At 51.3% G+C, this 16,418-nt stretch overlaps 2 protein-coding genes across 5 annotated transcripts in view; both read right to left on the bottom strand.

Annotated features, from left to right (window-relative positions):
- The window catches only part of LOC149342185 (uncharacterized), a 93,326-nt gene that overhangs the window by 8,093 nt on the left and 68,815 nt on the right, over positions 1-16,418 (bottom strand). The gene's annotated exons all lie outside the window — the stretch shown is intronic.
- Positions 1,791-16,418, bottom strand: part of LOC149342187 (uncharacterized) — a 47,334-nt gene continuing 32,706 nt past the window's right edge. Inside the window, exons 1-2 of one of the 4 annotated variants that reach the window (XM_089544459.1) lie at positions 13,273-13,401; positions 1,791-4,259 (exon numbers count right to left, since the gene is read on the bottom strand). In XM_089544459.1, the coding sequence (XP_089400585.1) occupies positions 2,867-4,225 (1,359 nt within the window). In that variant the 5' untranslated portion in view covers positions 4,226-4,259; positions 13,273-13,401 and the 3' untranslated portion in view covers positions 1,791-2,866. Of the gene's footprint in view, positions 4,260-12,865; positions 14,628-16,418 lie in introns of those variants that run through there. The other 3 variants (XM_089544457.1, XM_089544460.1, XM_089544458.1) reach the window with 3 other exon arrangements.

The following is a 16,418-nucleotide window of genomic DNA, read 5'->3' as shown; positions in this document are numbered from 1 at the left end:
GGTCCAAGCGTTTGGACGTAGTTCCGTTGTTAAATGTGGTAATTGTCCAGTGTTGCGTGTGTTTTGAAAAGAACCGTATTTTGTTTGTTTATTTAGACTAACACGTAAGCCTTCGGCACCCTATAAGTCGTACCCTGCAGAGAGAAAGTTGAAGCACCACCTTTATGTTGTTATTGTTGGCATCTGTTAGACCGGAATGTTGCATATTTTCGCCTGGTCGCCTTCTGCAGTTCAAGGCGGAAGAGGAGAGTGCCCGCATGGTTAGCGCGATATCTTCGGGGATCGACCGAATGCAAATGTCATTATCCCTCGCCTGTGTGCATGGGCAGGCATTTTGCCCTTTCTAGTGGTAATTTCCAGCCTTGTCCTTTTCCGTTTCTCGTGTATATCTTCATCTTATCAAACAAAATAATAATAATTACAAGCTGGCTGAGAGGAAACATCCAACATGTTTCTGCTAACTGTATCAGGAGGCTTGCCGATAAGTATAATTACCAAAAATTAGGGACAAGCGCTTCTGGTTCCTTCGGCTGACGCCACGAGGCGCATGGTTTTCATCATTAAACAATAGCGCGTTGACGTCGCATGTGACGTAAGACAGGAAGACCATGACCGAGTGGCTGCAGAAAAGAGCGTGTTCGGCGGCTACGCTTAGCGGCACTGGCTGGCCGCTATAACGAATTCGTGGTAATATTGTACCAGAGTGATACAGTCAGGAATATAAATCCGCGTTTGAAGCGCGTACAAGTGTCGAAAATTGCTTGTACGAACTTATTATACACAAAGAGTGACTGTATGTACTTAATTCTGGGTCAGAGATGTTTATTTAGAGTGAATTTCGGATAATATTAAGCGCGAGAATGCCAGAAAGAGCGACAAGGACGAAAAGAATCACGTCATCAAAGACGCAAAAAAAAAAAGTTGGCGTAGTCTCCGTTTCGGCTTTGATCACGCGAACAGTTTTGGTATTCCCGCTCTTCCTTTAAGCGGTTGTTACAAAACGAAACAAACACAAATAGTTCAAGAAGTATGAAGGAGGAAAAGCAAATAAGCGCCTCATGACCGCATCTTTTTAGCAAGAACTTTTGCTGTCTACGCGGTGTAGCTCTAAACAGACACGCAGCGTTTTAGACGTCGATAGTTTTCTTTCTATCGGCCCATGGGCACAGCAAGACGCTTCTCTCAACAACGAAATCCTCTTTAACATTTCTCCGATAGGATTCTTCGAAGCCGTCATCGGTGCTTCGATTCTTTGGGCAAAACACCGTGATCGAAATCGAAGTTTCCGTCAACAATTTAGGGCTGATCAATTGAATTGATGCTGAGGAAGTGCGCATTCCAGTCTACATTCTATTCCAATTCTGATTGTTTTCAGATTCTGATCGCTTATTTTATTAATTTGTGCTGCGTCCGTCGTAGTCATTTTCATATAAGCTGAGTCATTCTCCAATGGTATTCACCGCCTGTTTACTGGAGGTATTCATGGACCTGGATTGGGAACATTCGGGGATAAGAGTCAATGGAGAATACTTTAACCGGCAATTCGCTGATGACATTGCCTCGCTAAGTCATTCAGGGGATGAAAATGAGGAAAAACATGGGGAAAGCTTTGCTTTAAACTGAGATTATTCGGACAGCAGAAGCCAGACTTTCAAACAGGAGATTGTCCCTCGTTTCACTATGTCTTAAGCTTTTTGCGCTGAAGGTTTTAGTCCTGAGATCTTCTCGAGTCTCAGGCAGCCTTTATTACATTCTCTGGTTCCACAGGAATATAAGTGTCCATGAAGAAGTGAGAAGTGAGCAATTTTTATTTCTTCAAGGTATACTCTGAAACTAAAGTATTGAGAAATTAACTTGTGTAAAAGTCGAAAGCAAACGTTAGATTGAGAGGCGGACTTAATTCCTACGTCGTCACATCAAGGTAATCAATTACCTGTATCGTACGAATCTAATCTTTCGTCAGATAAAACATTCAACAGAATATATCAACGGCAGGGGAAATAAACACTACCGCTTTGAAACAGAGGACGTATTCCGTAAGATGAGAGGCAGAAACATGAATGACCGCGGTGAAGCTGAGCTGGTATACCATAGGTGTGAACTTGTTTACCCCGATTGACGCGCTGTAACGGTAACGTAATCTTCCGCATCTAATCTGCTAGATATAAAAAGTAACTGTCGAGTTTGTTTTATCCTCTGCATTTGCCCGATGCTATACTGGCTAAACAGTGCAGCCTAGCGCTGACCTTAATTTCGATAACGATTAAGGAAATGCACTTACGCTGCTTTAACGAACGCACAAAACTGATCTGCTTCATTTTTTGTCTTCCTGCCACGCACGGGGACCATGCGGAGTGCTTTATTCTTAAACCACGTCCTGCAGGCATTGGTTGAGCTCGCGTTGTCGTCATGCCTGCGTGCGTCACGATGGCTTTGGTGCACTTCTGATATTAGCATCAATTTGTCCTCAAGCTCTTGGTTGGTCTTGAATGAATCTGTACAGCACCACACTGGCTTTCGATTTGCACGTAATTTCACGTCGAGGGCACTCCAGTTCAACACGCTGTGCATGTTAGCGTTCAGGCACAGAAACTGCGTGCGGGGTCCGAAAATGATGTAGGTAATCTCATTTAGCTCTTCCGAAGGCAGTAATGTAATGAGGCTGCTCGTCATTGATCTTCTCATCACGCATAATACTGTTGTCCGAAAAAAAAATTAAATACACCTGTCATGACCAAGCATCGCCCTTCAACTCTGATTTCCGGGAAGAAAGTAGCTCATACATTTCTTCACAGCTTGCCAGATTCGAGCGCCACGTTGTCGCAAGCTGAGTGCTACGTTCTTCTCTTTTGCGTGCTGGAAAGTTTCAGGGAAGAGTTAGCCGGCCCTGACTGTCGAAGCCCGCTCTCTGGCTGCCGTTCCTGACGATGAAACCGTCCTCGTTCGAAGAAAGCCTTCTCTGACCCATCCTGACGAAGAAGTACTTGGTAGGATCGCAGGTCAGGGCAATTTTCACGTGCGCAGTGGTCACCGACACGCTTCCTGCAGTGGGCGACGTCCACATTACCCGCCTCCCTGAGTCGCAAGACACCTGAACGTCGCCCCAGGGAGTCTGCTTGATGCGGACACCGCCCAGCACCCAAATTTCGTCCCCGTTTCGTGTGGTTCTGAGCCTAGCCTGGTTGATGATCTGCAAGCATTCGTTGTACAGCTCGACATTCGGGTTCAAGTCAAAGTGGAACACGTTGGAAGCAAGATCGTAGCAGAGGTTCTGGAACCTCTCCGTCGTCGACTTGGTTCCGGAGGCGTCCACGAGGTACACTAAGCCGTGGTTGAGGGCCGTGAAGGTGATGCCGCGGCCGGAGATCTTGGCCAGCCGGGCTCCCGTGGCCATGTCGACGTTGTCACCCTCCTGGAGCACGCGACCACCCGGGTGGCACACGCAGGTGCGGTCGCCCGAGCTGCTCATGGCCGCCATGCAGTGCGTGGCGAAGTTCACTACACGCACGGAGTGGTCCAGGGAGAAGTCGATGCGAACGTGGTGTTTCATGATGACTGTCACCGTGGCGTAATTTGTAACGAGGGGCCCGTAGTAGGAGTCCAGGAGGCCCTGCCACGGGTTCTCCTCGAGTGCCGCAGGCGCTATCTGGGCGTCGCCGCAGCCCTCAGTGCGCATCACTTGCGATGGCGACTCGTCGCTGGCCGCACCACCGTGAGGCTCTCCCGTTCCGCTGTCCTCTTCCTCTGGGTCATCTGCACTTGGTCCTTGAAACGCCGAGGCCTGCAGGAGCTGAACGTACTCGAGCTGTCGGACAAGGTCCAAATCATGGTCGTAGAAGACAAATTCATCTTGCCGCTCGAAATCCCTGCTCTCGGGATATTCAATGGCATAGGAAGCGTACTCTTCACCTACTCTCGCGTACTCTCGCGTCGCGTACTCTTCACCTTCTTCGAGAGAAATGTACGGGCCAAAAGGAAACTCTTCATCCGGGAATTCAGTCGGAGGAGGCGGGAAGTGAAACGGGGGCTGCCCCATAGACAGCCATGGCACGAAGGCTGCGTCGAAAGTGTCGTCCATTTCGTCTGAGGCATGGTCGTCCAGTTCTTCATCTCCGTGGTCGCGTTCGTGTATTACCCATTGCTCCGCGTGATGCTGCTGCGTCAGTTGCTGGTAGCGGTGTCCTCCGTGGCTGGCGGTGGCAGGGTGACGCTGACGGGTGCCCATTCCTGTGCATGCGGTCACCCCACGGCTCCGTCGCCTGCAGCAAGGACAACAGATTGCACTGAGCGCGGTGCAGTTTCATTTCAGGCGCGTAGTGTGAATTATTGCTTGCTGCGTGTTGGGATAATCGGAAACGTAAGGACTCATGGGGAATGAGAAGCAAGACATGGACCGAGCATGGAGGAATGAAAGAGTTAAGGGGGACCGTTACGTCCCATTTTTTGAAACTGGACGTGAGCTCCCACTCTCCTGTAGTTGACCGCCGTCTTAGCAAGTTTGCGCATGCGCAATGAGCAGACACTGAAGGAGACGACGCCGCTGCGTCCAGCGTTACCATTGGCTGCGTCATCAGCCACAGATTCCCAGTAGCCTTTGCGAAAACACGTGACTTTCGCACGTTCTTTGTCATGCAATTCGAATAGCGAGGGCCTCTCTTAGCTTTCCTTCCTGCATGGGACCGGGTATAACTGTGCTGACCACACCTTCCTGTGCAAACATGGGGGGGGGGGGGGGGGGGGTACATTTTTACTTCAGCCACAGGGATGACTAGGTAGTGGCACGACTTCCGACGAGCCTCGATCAATGAAAATGCGCTAAGTCACAAAACGAAAGTGCAGTGGTCACCACCAATCAGCTAACTAGTGGCACCATCAGGGCTCGAGCTCAGCTGTGGAGTGTTGTGGTTAAATCAGACTTATAGTTCTGTTCTGAAGCTGTGTGGTTGGTCTCGCTCTCGGGGCTGTCCCTCGCGGCCGCACGGAATGACCACTCAGGAACGCCACGCGATAGTAAGGGTGCCATTGACACTGGTAGCGACTCCAGAACTGTCGCTTTCGTTGTCAATCAATGTTATTCTAAACTGCGCCTTTGAAGCTGAAGAGGAGACCGGTGCATCAGCAGTACGCATTGCCTGGTTTCGCAATTGCGAACAAGATGGACGTGAATGACTTCGCTCACATCCTTTGGTCCTAACCGGGTGACGAAAACCTAAGTGGAGCGCACAGAAAAGCTACTTACTAGGCGCAGTGAAGCTCCATGGAGAAGCTTGAACTGGTAGCAACGGAGCGAGCTAAGCGTCCGGCACGAGCTGACCGTGACAGAAAAGAAGTTCGCGAGCCATCAGCGCAAAGCTCGGTGGTCTCACAATTTATTTCGTGTCAGTTTTGCATATACGTTATTTGGAAACGGTGTTTCCTAAACTGACGCCGACTTTTCGGAGGTTCATTTCAACAAAAGAATTTGTGCTCAAAGAGAAAAGTGTGCTTTATGCTCATCCTGGCGTCTCGTCTACTAGTTGCTCCCTAGTGAGGTTATTGCCCCTCTAGGAAGATGGCAACTACCAGCTCATACGATTGGCTGGTGTTTCGAAGTGAGCACCGAAATTAAGTAAAGCGTGAAGTAATGTGCTTATATCATTTTGTTTTTCATTTGTGGTGTTGATAAATGGGAAATTAATACTGTTATCATTTTACGGCAGGAATATAATTGATTAGAAAGAAGAAGAAAAAACAACCTCATGCCGCTGGTTCTCTACCAAGATACGGCTGCGGCATGCAATCGTCTACTTTCGGGTTTATTTATGTTGTCTAACCTAACCTTGAGAGTGTGCGCCAGCGCCACCCTTGTTCATAGCGGCCGACGTAGTACCTGTATTATCTCTTTTCATTAAAGAGCTCTCTCTCTCCTGTATTACCGTGTCGCGTGGAACGTGATGGGAGGCTATTCCTATCTCATTTTAGCCTGGTGCTGCGTTTTTAAATAGAGAATTTTCATATAGGAAGTTGAAAAAGCGCCACAAAATTCGAAACAAAAGTCCTGGGGGGCGCTACGCCCCAGGAGAAGAAACTTGTGAGACTTATTATACACCCTCACTAGCCAGCGGCAAGCGCCAGCGCATGACCATCAGCGCACGAGTGCTGGCCCGAGGCTCCGCCGCCGCCGCTGCAGAAGAAGAAGCCACATCTGCCGGTCCGCCATGGTCCTGAAGCGCTACCGCACCGCCCTGACCATTGGAGTCATCGCAGCCTTATCAGTAGTGGGCACGGTGCTCTTCTCGCTCACTGTGACCCGTGACAAGCCGCGCCCTCCGCCCGCTGACTGCAATTCAACGTCCTGTCCGACGGAGGCCAGCCGCCCGAACGACACAGGCGCCTTGTGCCGCGGCTTCTACGACTTTGTGTGCGCTCGGCACCGGCACAACCGACCGCTGCTGCACCAGCAGGCGACGCTGGCACTTTCGTCTCGGCTGAACGCGTCGCTCTCCAGCTTCCCGGCCCTCACCGAGGCTTTCCTGCGCGGTTCGTGCCCGGGACACTACGCCCTCCTGGGTCTCGACTTGTACCGCTCATGCATGGGAAAGGGCGTCGACTGGAGCGAGGTGGTCCGGCTCATGGAGCGAGTGGGACTAGCCGGATGGCCGCTGCCGCAGGCCGCGCAACCGGACAAGTCGCCCTTGGATATTGCCGGCCTGATGGACTTAAGGCTGGGCGTCTTCTCACTGGCGCGGCTCTCTCTGCGTCGCCACTACGGTCGCGTCGTGATCCAACTGGACCGCACCCCATTGCCTCTGAGGTTGCATCAGCTGTCAGTGCCGTTGCACGATGTGGGCAACTACGTGCGCGTCGTCGAAAAGACGCTAGGTCTGCTGCAGCCAGGGGCCGATGGCTACTGGGGTCCCGCGGCCACCGCAATTGTCGAGCTCGAGCAGGCGCTGGAACGCACGCAGCCCCGCGACGCTTTCGTCTACGGGCCGAGGCTCATCCGTTTCGGCGACCTGCCGCGGTCGCGCCACTGGAACTGGGCCGAGTACGTGGCCATCGTCCGCGACGACGCGTCGCTGCTGGCGCAGCCCAACCTCACTGTGCTCGTTCACGAGCCGGAGCAGCTGGCGCTAGCCACCCAGGTGCTGAGCAACGCCAGCTCGGGCGTGCTGTTCAACTACCTGGGCTACCGCGTCCTCGTGCACCTGGCGCCACTGCTGCCCTCCGAGGTTCACTTCCTTCTGCCGCTGGCTCCGTGGGCCGACGCGGCGCAGCCGCGCCTGGCTGGCTGCCTGCGACTGCTGGCGCACGTGCACCCTTTCGCGCTGCGCTTCTTCGCCGGTCTGCAGCAGGGACAGCAGTACGCGCCGCCCACTACGGGAGGCCGCGCCGACGAGCTGTTCGCCGCAGCACAGCGCGCCACGGCAGCGGTGGTCGAGACGCTGCACTTTCGAGAACACGGAGCCGGGATGCGTCGCGGCCGCACACTGCTAATGGCGCGTCTCGAACGGGGCCAGACCTCTCTGGCGGCACGGCTGCCGCCCCCGCAGGGCCCAGCTCTGTGGCCGGCCAAAAACGGCTTCCTCGATGCGCTAGTGGACGTGCTGAATGCGCGGCACAACGCATTCTGGCTGGCGACCACTCCCGACGACGGCCTCGACTCACGCCACCAGGTAGAGCCGTTCTCGATGCGCGCCGATTACGTCGACGAACCGAACGTCGTGTACGTGTCGCCCGCGCTGTCGCTGGCGCTGCAAGAGCTCGAGACCCTGGGGAATGTCCTGGCGGCCGCGCCTCTGGTGGATGCTCTCTTGCGTGCCGCGCTGCCGGGCGAACCTCAGGAGCTGCTGAGAACATCGCCGGCCCAGATGAGGTGCCTGGCGCGCCGCCTGGGCACCTCGCTCTACGACGGCCACATGCCGGACCAGCTCCGCGAGCTGCTCCATCCTTCGGCGCTGTTGGAAGTCTTCGAACGGAGCAAGCCGCCTCCCGAGCTGGGCCGGTTCTCGGCGCGCCAGTTCTTCTTCGTGCACTGGGCCATGACGCTGTGCGACCCGCCGCAGCTGCAGAAGCGACTACGCCGCTACAAGATGGTTCCCACGCGCACTCGCGTCGACGTCACCCTGGCCAACCACGAGGCCTTCCACAGCGCCTGGACTTGTCCCTCCGGCACGCCCATGCATCGCTCCAAGGCGTGCCCGCCGCTTACGCACTGAAGAGCCTCCGGGGCATGCAATCGAAAAAAACGCGACAGCGTGTGCGTCGCGAACATGCGCAGGAGCTGCTGTCGAGAGAAAAAAAAATAAGAAACGCAGCAGCAGAAATGAGTTTCGTCTATTTTTCATTTCATATGCAATGGCTGAGCAGTCCTGCTCGACTGTTCCCCTTCAGTAACCGACCGCCAGGAAGGAGCAGAGCCCGCTATACCAGCAAACAGGATAGTAGCGTAATCTCCACCTACCTGAAGGTATAACCTGGCAACAAGGTGGAGCTGTTTGCAGTTCTGAGCATTGCGATGCGACGAGTGGTAAAGAACACAGCAGTCAGGCACATAATTCAGAAGCGACCGCCGCCCTTCTCAGGTGGCTAGAGCTTCGACATGTGCCCAAAGAGCCGCGTATTTCAGCGTGCGTTGCCCTATAGCGGAGCTACAGCCACTCGTTAACTTTGTAGTGATGTGTCGTATTGGCCGGGCGGCGTACCTGTTGCTACATTGCGTAACACGGCAGTCCTGCGAAATACAAAACGAGAAAAATACTAAGGCGTGATGGGGCTGTCTCTTTCCGCTTAAGAAATCTATCTCTTCAGCGTCGATGTTTCCAGTAACCCGGGCATTAACTCTTCGGGAGCGGGTTAAAGTCATAACTGTAAAGGATGGATTGAAGCGTGGAATAGCTACTGTCGAAATGTGTAATGGCGTATGAAGGGTCAACGGGTGCACGTTCCTTCGCGGGTCCATATTATTCGCATGCATGAAACATTTCCAAGCAGTTCGTCAGAGCTGTTGGAAAGAAAAAAAGGAACGGATGGGACAGGGATCCCCCGTAGTGTATGTGCCATTTTATTTGAGGCCAACCAACCAACCAACTCAGAGGTGGGAAAATCAGCTCACAGGCCTCATCCTTATCGTATTCAACATCAACCTCATCAAGTTAAGGTGATGCCGGTCTAGGCATGCTCACCTCCATTTCCTACTAATCGAATTAATACTTTTATAAATCGCGTCAAATTCAGCTATATGCTTCTAAATTCGTACATTCCGCATTGCGCCTTCTGCGGTGAAGTGGCTAACTTATACCATATGGGATGGGCATGCCAGAAAAAGCCAGGACTAGGAGGTGGCGCTGTCCAGCTCACATTCGGAAGACTAGCTTTCGCTGGTGAACCAGCCAAGAGCGGCAGAAGCCAACGAACCCTTGGAATGAGGGCCCACCCAACCATTCTGGGCATTAAACGTTTTTCTCTCTCTCTCCTCCCGCTGTTCTCTTCTCAAGTTTTAGAAATCTACGTAAAAGTTATAGACTATAGTGACAGGAAATGCCGATATCATGGATCTAAAGTCTTCCAGGAACTTAATCATCCTGGCGTGAAACTATGTCTGCAGGAAACAGAATGGCAAGAAAGGCAGCTTTGGTTTTATGCGTGATGTGATGGGACTCCCCGAATTGACATCACTGAAAGCTCAAACGCTGACGAAGTCACTGTGTGCCGTGTGAACATAGGCAAAATCACAGTTAACCACTCAAGACTGCGCAGCCTGGGTATGGTCATCACGCTAGCTGTGCAAAGGCGACTGGCCGCAGTCCCTTGCATCTGTCGTGTGATCGGCGCAACCACTTTTATTCGGTTGACACGCGGGACTCCTATGGGAAACCTTTTATGTGCAGCTTTAAAAGGGTCTTGAAGTGCATTTGTCGACCACGAGAAACTCATTGAAACTAGTAGGTCGCCTTACAGTCGATGTCTGTTTTCTTTTTCTTTTTTTGACATGGAGAGGCGGCGTGAGAGAGTGTGCCGGGATATTTATGCCCTGTCTCACACTTTCTAGGAACTGAGGCTGAAGCTACAGATGGCGCCAGCTCAGCAGTTGTTGAAGTATAAAGCATTTAAAAGCAAATACTTATGCATTGAATACGTCAGCGGCAGCTCGGTCCGGTTTACTACAAGAACATACAATTTCATGAACGGGACACAGTTGTCACGTGCAAGATATCAGCACCTGCACTTTTAAATGTTTTTTTATGTTGCTTATGCGCTTTTAAATGTTTTTTATTTTGTTTTTTTGTTGGCGTTGTTGCTTACGCGCATGTGCGCCCGACCCTGTTGGGACAATTTTCACCGAGTAAAATTCAGTTGTGCTTCCAGCGTCGTCCTGTCTAATCCTTCTTGCGAACGCCCTCCCATCTGCTGTTTTTTTTTTTTTCGTAACCATGCTCCAACCCGCCCAACAATCTACGCTTCTTCAATACAGGGAGTTGATCATATTTTTGAACTCGTCAGAAGGGACGTGTATCCTATATATACCAACACTGAATTGTTCAGCCTTACCGACTGCAGAGCTCACACAGTTTAAACCCACGTACCAGAATGGGGTAATGAACACTAGCCACACTCAAATCCCTTCAGCATGTCATCATCGCCTTTCCCTCAACTTCTCATGCCTGAGATTTGAGATCCAGTAAGGTTGGGTGTTACCTTGTACGGTCGAAACCTCATGAGGTCACCCACCTTTGATCGTAATTGTTCGCACAACAGGTTCTCTTGTTGACCTTCACCATGGCCACGTTCCCGAGCAGGCTCCCCTCTGTCACTCATCGCAGTGTTTACTGTTAATACGATGGCATTAGAGTTCACGCCAAGGACAAAATCCGCAGTCCGTTGTCGCTAAATTCGCTGATTCGTCTAGAGAGGTCGTGTCACCTTGTGACGTCATCACAACCTGCCCACCGGGGCAGGTGGCAACCTGGCCACCGGAACGTGAGTAATCTGCCCACCATGGCAGTTTAATGATTTCTCGAGAGAGGTCACGTGGCCTTGTGACGTCGTATTAACCTGGCCATCCGGCTTTAAGCAACATAGTTTCTAGAGAGCATTCGAATTCACACCAAAGAATGCCATACCGACAAGTCGCAACACCTCCATAGACTTGGCCTTCTATAACAAGAACAACAGTGTGGAGAAAAAGAGATAACTTTAATGAAAAGGCAAATAGGTTGGTCGGAAAATGGATATCTGGCCTGCTACTCTTGGCTGGGGAAGAGGATAAGAAAGAGGGTTGTGATGGGTGACGATGCGGTGAGAGGGGTGATGTGCACGCACATTTGATGGCATAACAAGCGCGAGTCGAGGCCCGTGTCGCTCAAACAACGTGAAAATGCCCGCATTGCCTGAACTACTTTCCAACTCTGCGGCCGAGCGCTTAGCAGTAAGTCCTCCTGGAGTGGCATGCTGTCTAAACGCTTTAGAGAAGCGGCCAACGTTAGCCTTTTCTGCGCCAACGAAACCAACCAAATAATCCTCATAAGAATAGGGACTAACCGTCGCCACGGTCTTAAAGAAATGTATGTCCTCTGAATTATGACGCGTCCTTTTCATCAGCCGTCTTACGTTGCGCCATACCATCGGCTAACCCAAAAGGAATGCACACAACTGAATATTCTCATCCGCAAAGGCGTGGAACATGAAAATGACCCTCGGCATACCTGTCTACTCTGCAACCAACAGATTACTGCAACTAAGGGTCCACAATATCATCGACAAGCTTATTGAAGATCTTAAAATCAAGCAGCTGCAAAGACTCAGACGTACACCTACGGGCAGACATGTACTGCGGCCACTCAGGTACCCGACCTCCAATCATGCATCCTGTGAATCTGAAGGCATCGCCCCGGAACTCAAAATCAACATCTTGGTCATCCTAACAGCGAAAAACATGCTTCCCGAATTTGATGAGAGAACACACAAGGCAAGGGCAAAAACCTTGCACCGTATCTGGGGTAAAAATGAAGAAACCCTCTACAGAGACGCCGCACCATACCCTGCGGCAATCATAGCGTAGGATATAGTGGCTGACTGGAAAAATGTCACAGGCCTGACAATAAAAACAAGGCTCCCAGATCATTGATTAATGATCGTCACTGACTCGCATGCTACCTGTCGCAACTATGCACATGGACTTATGTCCCCTACCGCGCATAGCATCCTGCTTCGTACCCGTCATACTCCTAAAACCTGCCTTGTCTGGTTACGTGGGCATGTGTCTACCCTTGGCAATGAGAGCGTTCGTGCGAGGTCTTAGCCTTCGGGTGCCCATTATGGGGTGCTCGGGAGCCCATTATCAATGCTGTAATAGTTGTACACTTGCCATGCTTGACGGAAATGTTTGAATAAAACAATATAAAACAATAAAATATGACTCTGACTCTACGTGCCGTGCTATGACAAGTGCGGTCATCTTTTTTTAGGGCCGAAATATGAAATTATGGTAGAATTCTACAACGCTGTCAACCTTAACATTTGGAGCATATTTCAAAGGATTAGCCTCCTAGTATTGCGCGGTTGTGTTCTTCATGACAATAAAGACCGAGTCAAACGAAATTAAATTAAATCTAAGATAAGGTGCCTCTGCAGAGTAGCGCGAACTCTTTAAAAAAAAAGAAAAGGCCACGTTTGCGAAAGTGAGAACAAGGATCTTAGCTTGCACACCGCTTTCGTGTCGTGCACCATGAATGGGCTTTATTGGCATGGCTGCAACTCGAAACGATGATCTCGAGTATACTTCGGTTAACTCGGGCTGCCAAAGGCCATCGCAGTGCTCCTCTGTCACGTTGGTTTTGAAGTTTCTTTAATTGTCCGCGCATCACCACCTGTTATCCTGGCTCACCTTTGCTTTTGTAGTAAGTTGGTCACGTCTCTCTTTGAATGTCTGACTTTTGAAAAGTTTTCCCATTGCACGCTCACGGATATTTCAGTGTATAGCATGCCACGTGCCCTGGCGTCCAAGTAGAGGAAGTAGGTCGGAAATAACCGATGAAAATCACCGTCTCAAGTTCTTGTATACGTCGAGACTGTTGAGAGATTCCTATATCCTGCTCTTCCCAGCACACATCTGTCGCCGTCAGTTTAAATTTTGGACAACTAAGCCGTGACGCTCGAGAGCCTTCCGTCGGGTTCGACCTCCCTGCGGATTAAGGCTCAATTTTTTTTTCAAACCTTGCCAAATAAACCAGCATAACACGGCATGTTAGAATAACCATGACGAGATGACGTGCGTGCGTGTAAATGCATTACCGTGCGCCGCCTCAGGGCAGTATCAGCTGGCCGCGACTGTCGAAGCCCGCTCTTTGGCTGCCGTTTCTGACGACGAACCCGTCCTCGTTTGCGCAAATCCTTTTCTGGCCCATCCTGACGAAAAAGAACTTGCTCGGGTCGCAGCTCAGGGCAATCTTGATAAGCGAAGTGTTCACAGACATGGTTCCTGCAGTAGGCGAAGTCCAAATCACCCGCCTCACTGAGCCGCAAGCCACCTGGACGTCACCCCATGGTGTTTGCTTGACGCGGACACCGCCGACCGTCCAGATTTCGTCTCCATGTCGCGTGGTTCTGTGCCTCGCCTGGATGACCATCCCGAAGCACTCGTTGAACGAATCACCGCTAGGCTCTTGATCGACGTCCAGCACGCTCAAAGGCAGGTCATAGCCGAGGTTGAGGAATCTTTCTGTCGTAGACTTGGTTCCAGAGGCATCCACGAGGTAGACGAGGCCGTGGTTGAGAGCCGTGAAGGTGACGCCGCGGCAAGATACCTTGGCTAGCCGGATGCCCGTAGCCATGTGAACGTCGTCAGGTTCCTGCAACACGCGACCGCACGGGTGGCACACGCAGCTACGCTCGCCCGAACTGCCGAGGGCTGCCGTGCAGTGCATGGCGAAATTGACCACCCGCACGGCGCGGTCCACAGAGATGTCGACGCGAACGCGATGCTTCATGAGGACGGACACCGTGGAGTAGCTTGACACCACAGGCCCGTAGTAGTCGTCCAGCAGGCTTTGCCTCGGGTCCTGGTCAGCGGGAGCTCGTTCCGTGGTGGCGTCGCCGCAGCCCACTGCGCTCATCACGTGTGGCGGTGAGTCCTCGTCGTCGGCGTCGACATGCGGCTCCCCCGTGCCACTGTCTTCGTCCTCTTGGTCATCTGCGTAGAGTTCTGGCAGATCTGAGGGTTCCAGGAACTGAGCATACTCCATGCGCTGGAGCATATCCAAGTCATAGTCGTAGAGGACGAGTTCATCTTGCGGGTCAAAATCGCTGCTTTCAGCGCGTTCTTGCCCGAACGGGTCGAAGACTTCATCATCTTCGTAAGTACCCAAAGGGAACATATCGTCCGGGAAGTCAGTCGGTGGCTGCGGCCAGTAGAAAAAGGGAGGCACTATGGCCGGCCAGGGCAAGACTGCCTCATCGTTACTACGGTGGGTCTCGGCCCGAGAATCTTGTTCGTCGTATTCGAGGTCATATGCATTTGGTGCCATTTCTTGAGCGCGTCGCCGCTGCGCCTGCTGCTGTCGGCGACGGCGCCGGGCGTGGCTGACGGTGCCAGGGTGACGCTGTCCGGGGGTGGCCATTGCGGTGCGACCACCACAGGTTACTGTCGCCTGCCGCAGAGATAAAAGATTACACTGAGCCACTAAATGTTTCCTCGAACGTGCTGACTGAACCCCACACAATCAAAAAGAGGGTAAGAGTGCGGAGCACTTCTAAGTACGAGATGCTTAACGGATTCATGACTAGTAGGCTATTAGGAGGGACACTGAGGACATCTGCGTGTAGTCGAGAAAAGGAGTCCGTGACCGGTAGTCCAGAAGTGAATAGGAGTGTAGCCTAGCCTCAGGGATCCGTGCCAGGAATACTGTATTGACGTCACCGCAGGTTGCTTGCGAAAACAGCCAACGGTGGCAATACCGGTAGTTCCAATTTTGTTTTCTGGCTTATAAAAGCTCCGTTTTCAGTGAAAGTCGCCTCCCTAAGCAGCACCGGTAATCGGCCCAATATTGGCAATTGATGAGTGAAAACAATCTTTGCCAATACATTTCCAATATTGTGCCGATAACATGTGCTGCTTGGGCTGTCAATCATTACGAAGCAATAATCCACCGACACAGGACAACCTCAATTAGTCATCAGTGCCCCTTTGAGCCACAGGGAAGACCTTCATATCGAGAGCTCATGGAGAACTGAACCAGGGGACATTAACTATGACAGTGAGAACAACAACAAAACATGTTTTCAGTGAATGCAATTAATGAAAAAGAAGACGCTATAACTAAAGGAAAATCTAGCGTAGGAGCGGCACCTTACATCACTCACTGTGCCCAAACAAAAGCAATTAATACACATAACTGCACTCCACGGAAGTATCTAAACAGGGTGCATTATCCTGTCGGAGTCGAGACTCGTAAGAAGAAGTGTATGCAACACTTAAAACCGGCCCTCAGTAGAAACGCGCATCTTTTTTCAGCACCTCCAGCTGCGCAGCAGCTGTGCCTTTAATTGGCGTATAACCTGGGAACAGCGAACCTATGACGTAGAACCCCACACTGCATTTCTTACTAGCCATAGTGAGCCTTGTTCCGTGTACTTGAAGCGTCTAACACACAGCTTTCAAGCAGACTAAGCCTAAGGTATCACGCGTAAGCTCCCAAAACTATCGAAGCGTGAAAGCGTCTAGCCAGCGAACTGGAATCTCGAGAACGCGTAAACGATACGGAATAAACAGTAGGAAATAGGACGGGACTCACTAGGCAGAGCGGTATTCCATGGAGAAGCTTGAACTGGCAGCAACGGACCGGGCTGTGCTTCTGGCGCGAGCTTCCCGCGCAACAGAAGAAGTTCGCGCGCCATCAGTGCATAGGTCTCCAGATCCGAAAACAGTGAAGATCGAAAATTCGCTACTCTTAATGCCAATTATAGCGCGCGTTGCTCCTTAATGGGCGCCTATCTATTCGCGCTTCAAGATTTGCTATAAGCTCGAAGAAAACTGGGAAATATAAAAGGTGGCGTGCACTGTTCTTTTCTGATTAATCTGTAGGGAGTTTTCTTTTAAAATCCGTGAATAATACGATGAGGAGGTCTGGGAAGGTTACTGTCTCTCGTGACCACTCGTGACAGACACTGTGCCCGTGGTGTTAGGTAGATAAAATACTGTAAGTTACCTATTATTAACTAATAAGGCTTTTAATTTCTGGTCTTAAGTTACAATATTATACGGCAGAATAAGAGGCATCATTATCGTAGGTAAGCCCAGTTTTTAAAATTCCAAAATTGGCACTGTGATTCGAGATATCGAGCGTGCGCGCAAACCGAGTCGACACTGAAACCAAAGCGTGAAATTTACCTCACGCCGGAAGTATACGTTTAAAGGCTAAAAAAATGGCTGGTGGTTTAGC

The sequence above is a fragment of the Amblyomma mixtum genome, chromosome 5, assembly GCF_055824585.1.
Source record: "Amblyomma mixtum isolate Tamu chromosome 5, ASM5582458v1, whole genome shotgun sequence".
NCBI classification, from domain to species: Eukaryota; Metazoa; Arthropoda; class Arachnida; order Ixodida; family Ixodidae; genus Amblyomma; species Amblyomma mixtum.
The sequence above is the reverse complement of the archived record's forward strand: the minus strand, read 5'-3'. Positions and strand labels throughout refer to the sequence as shown.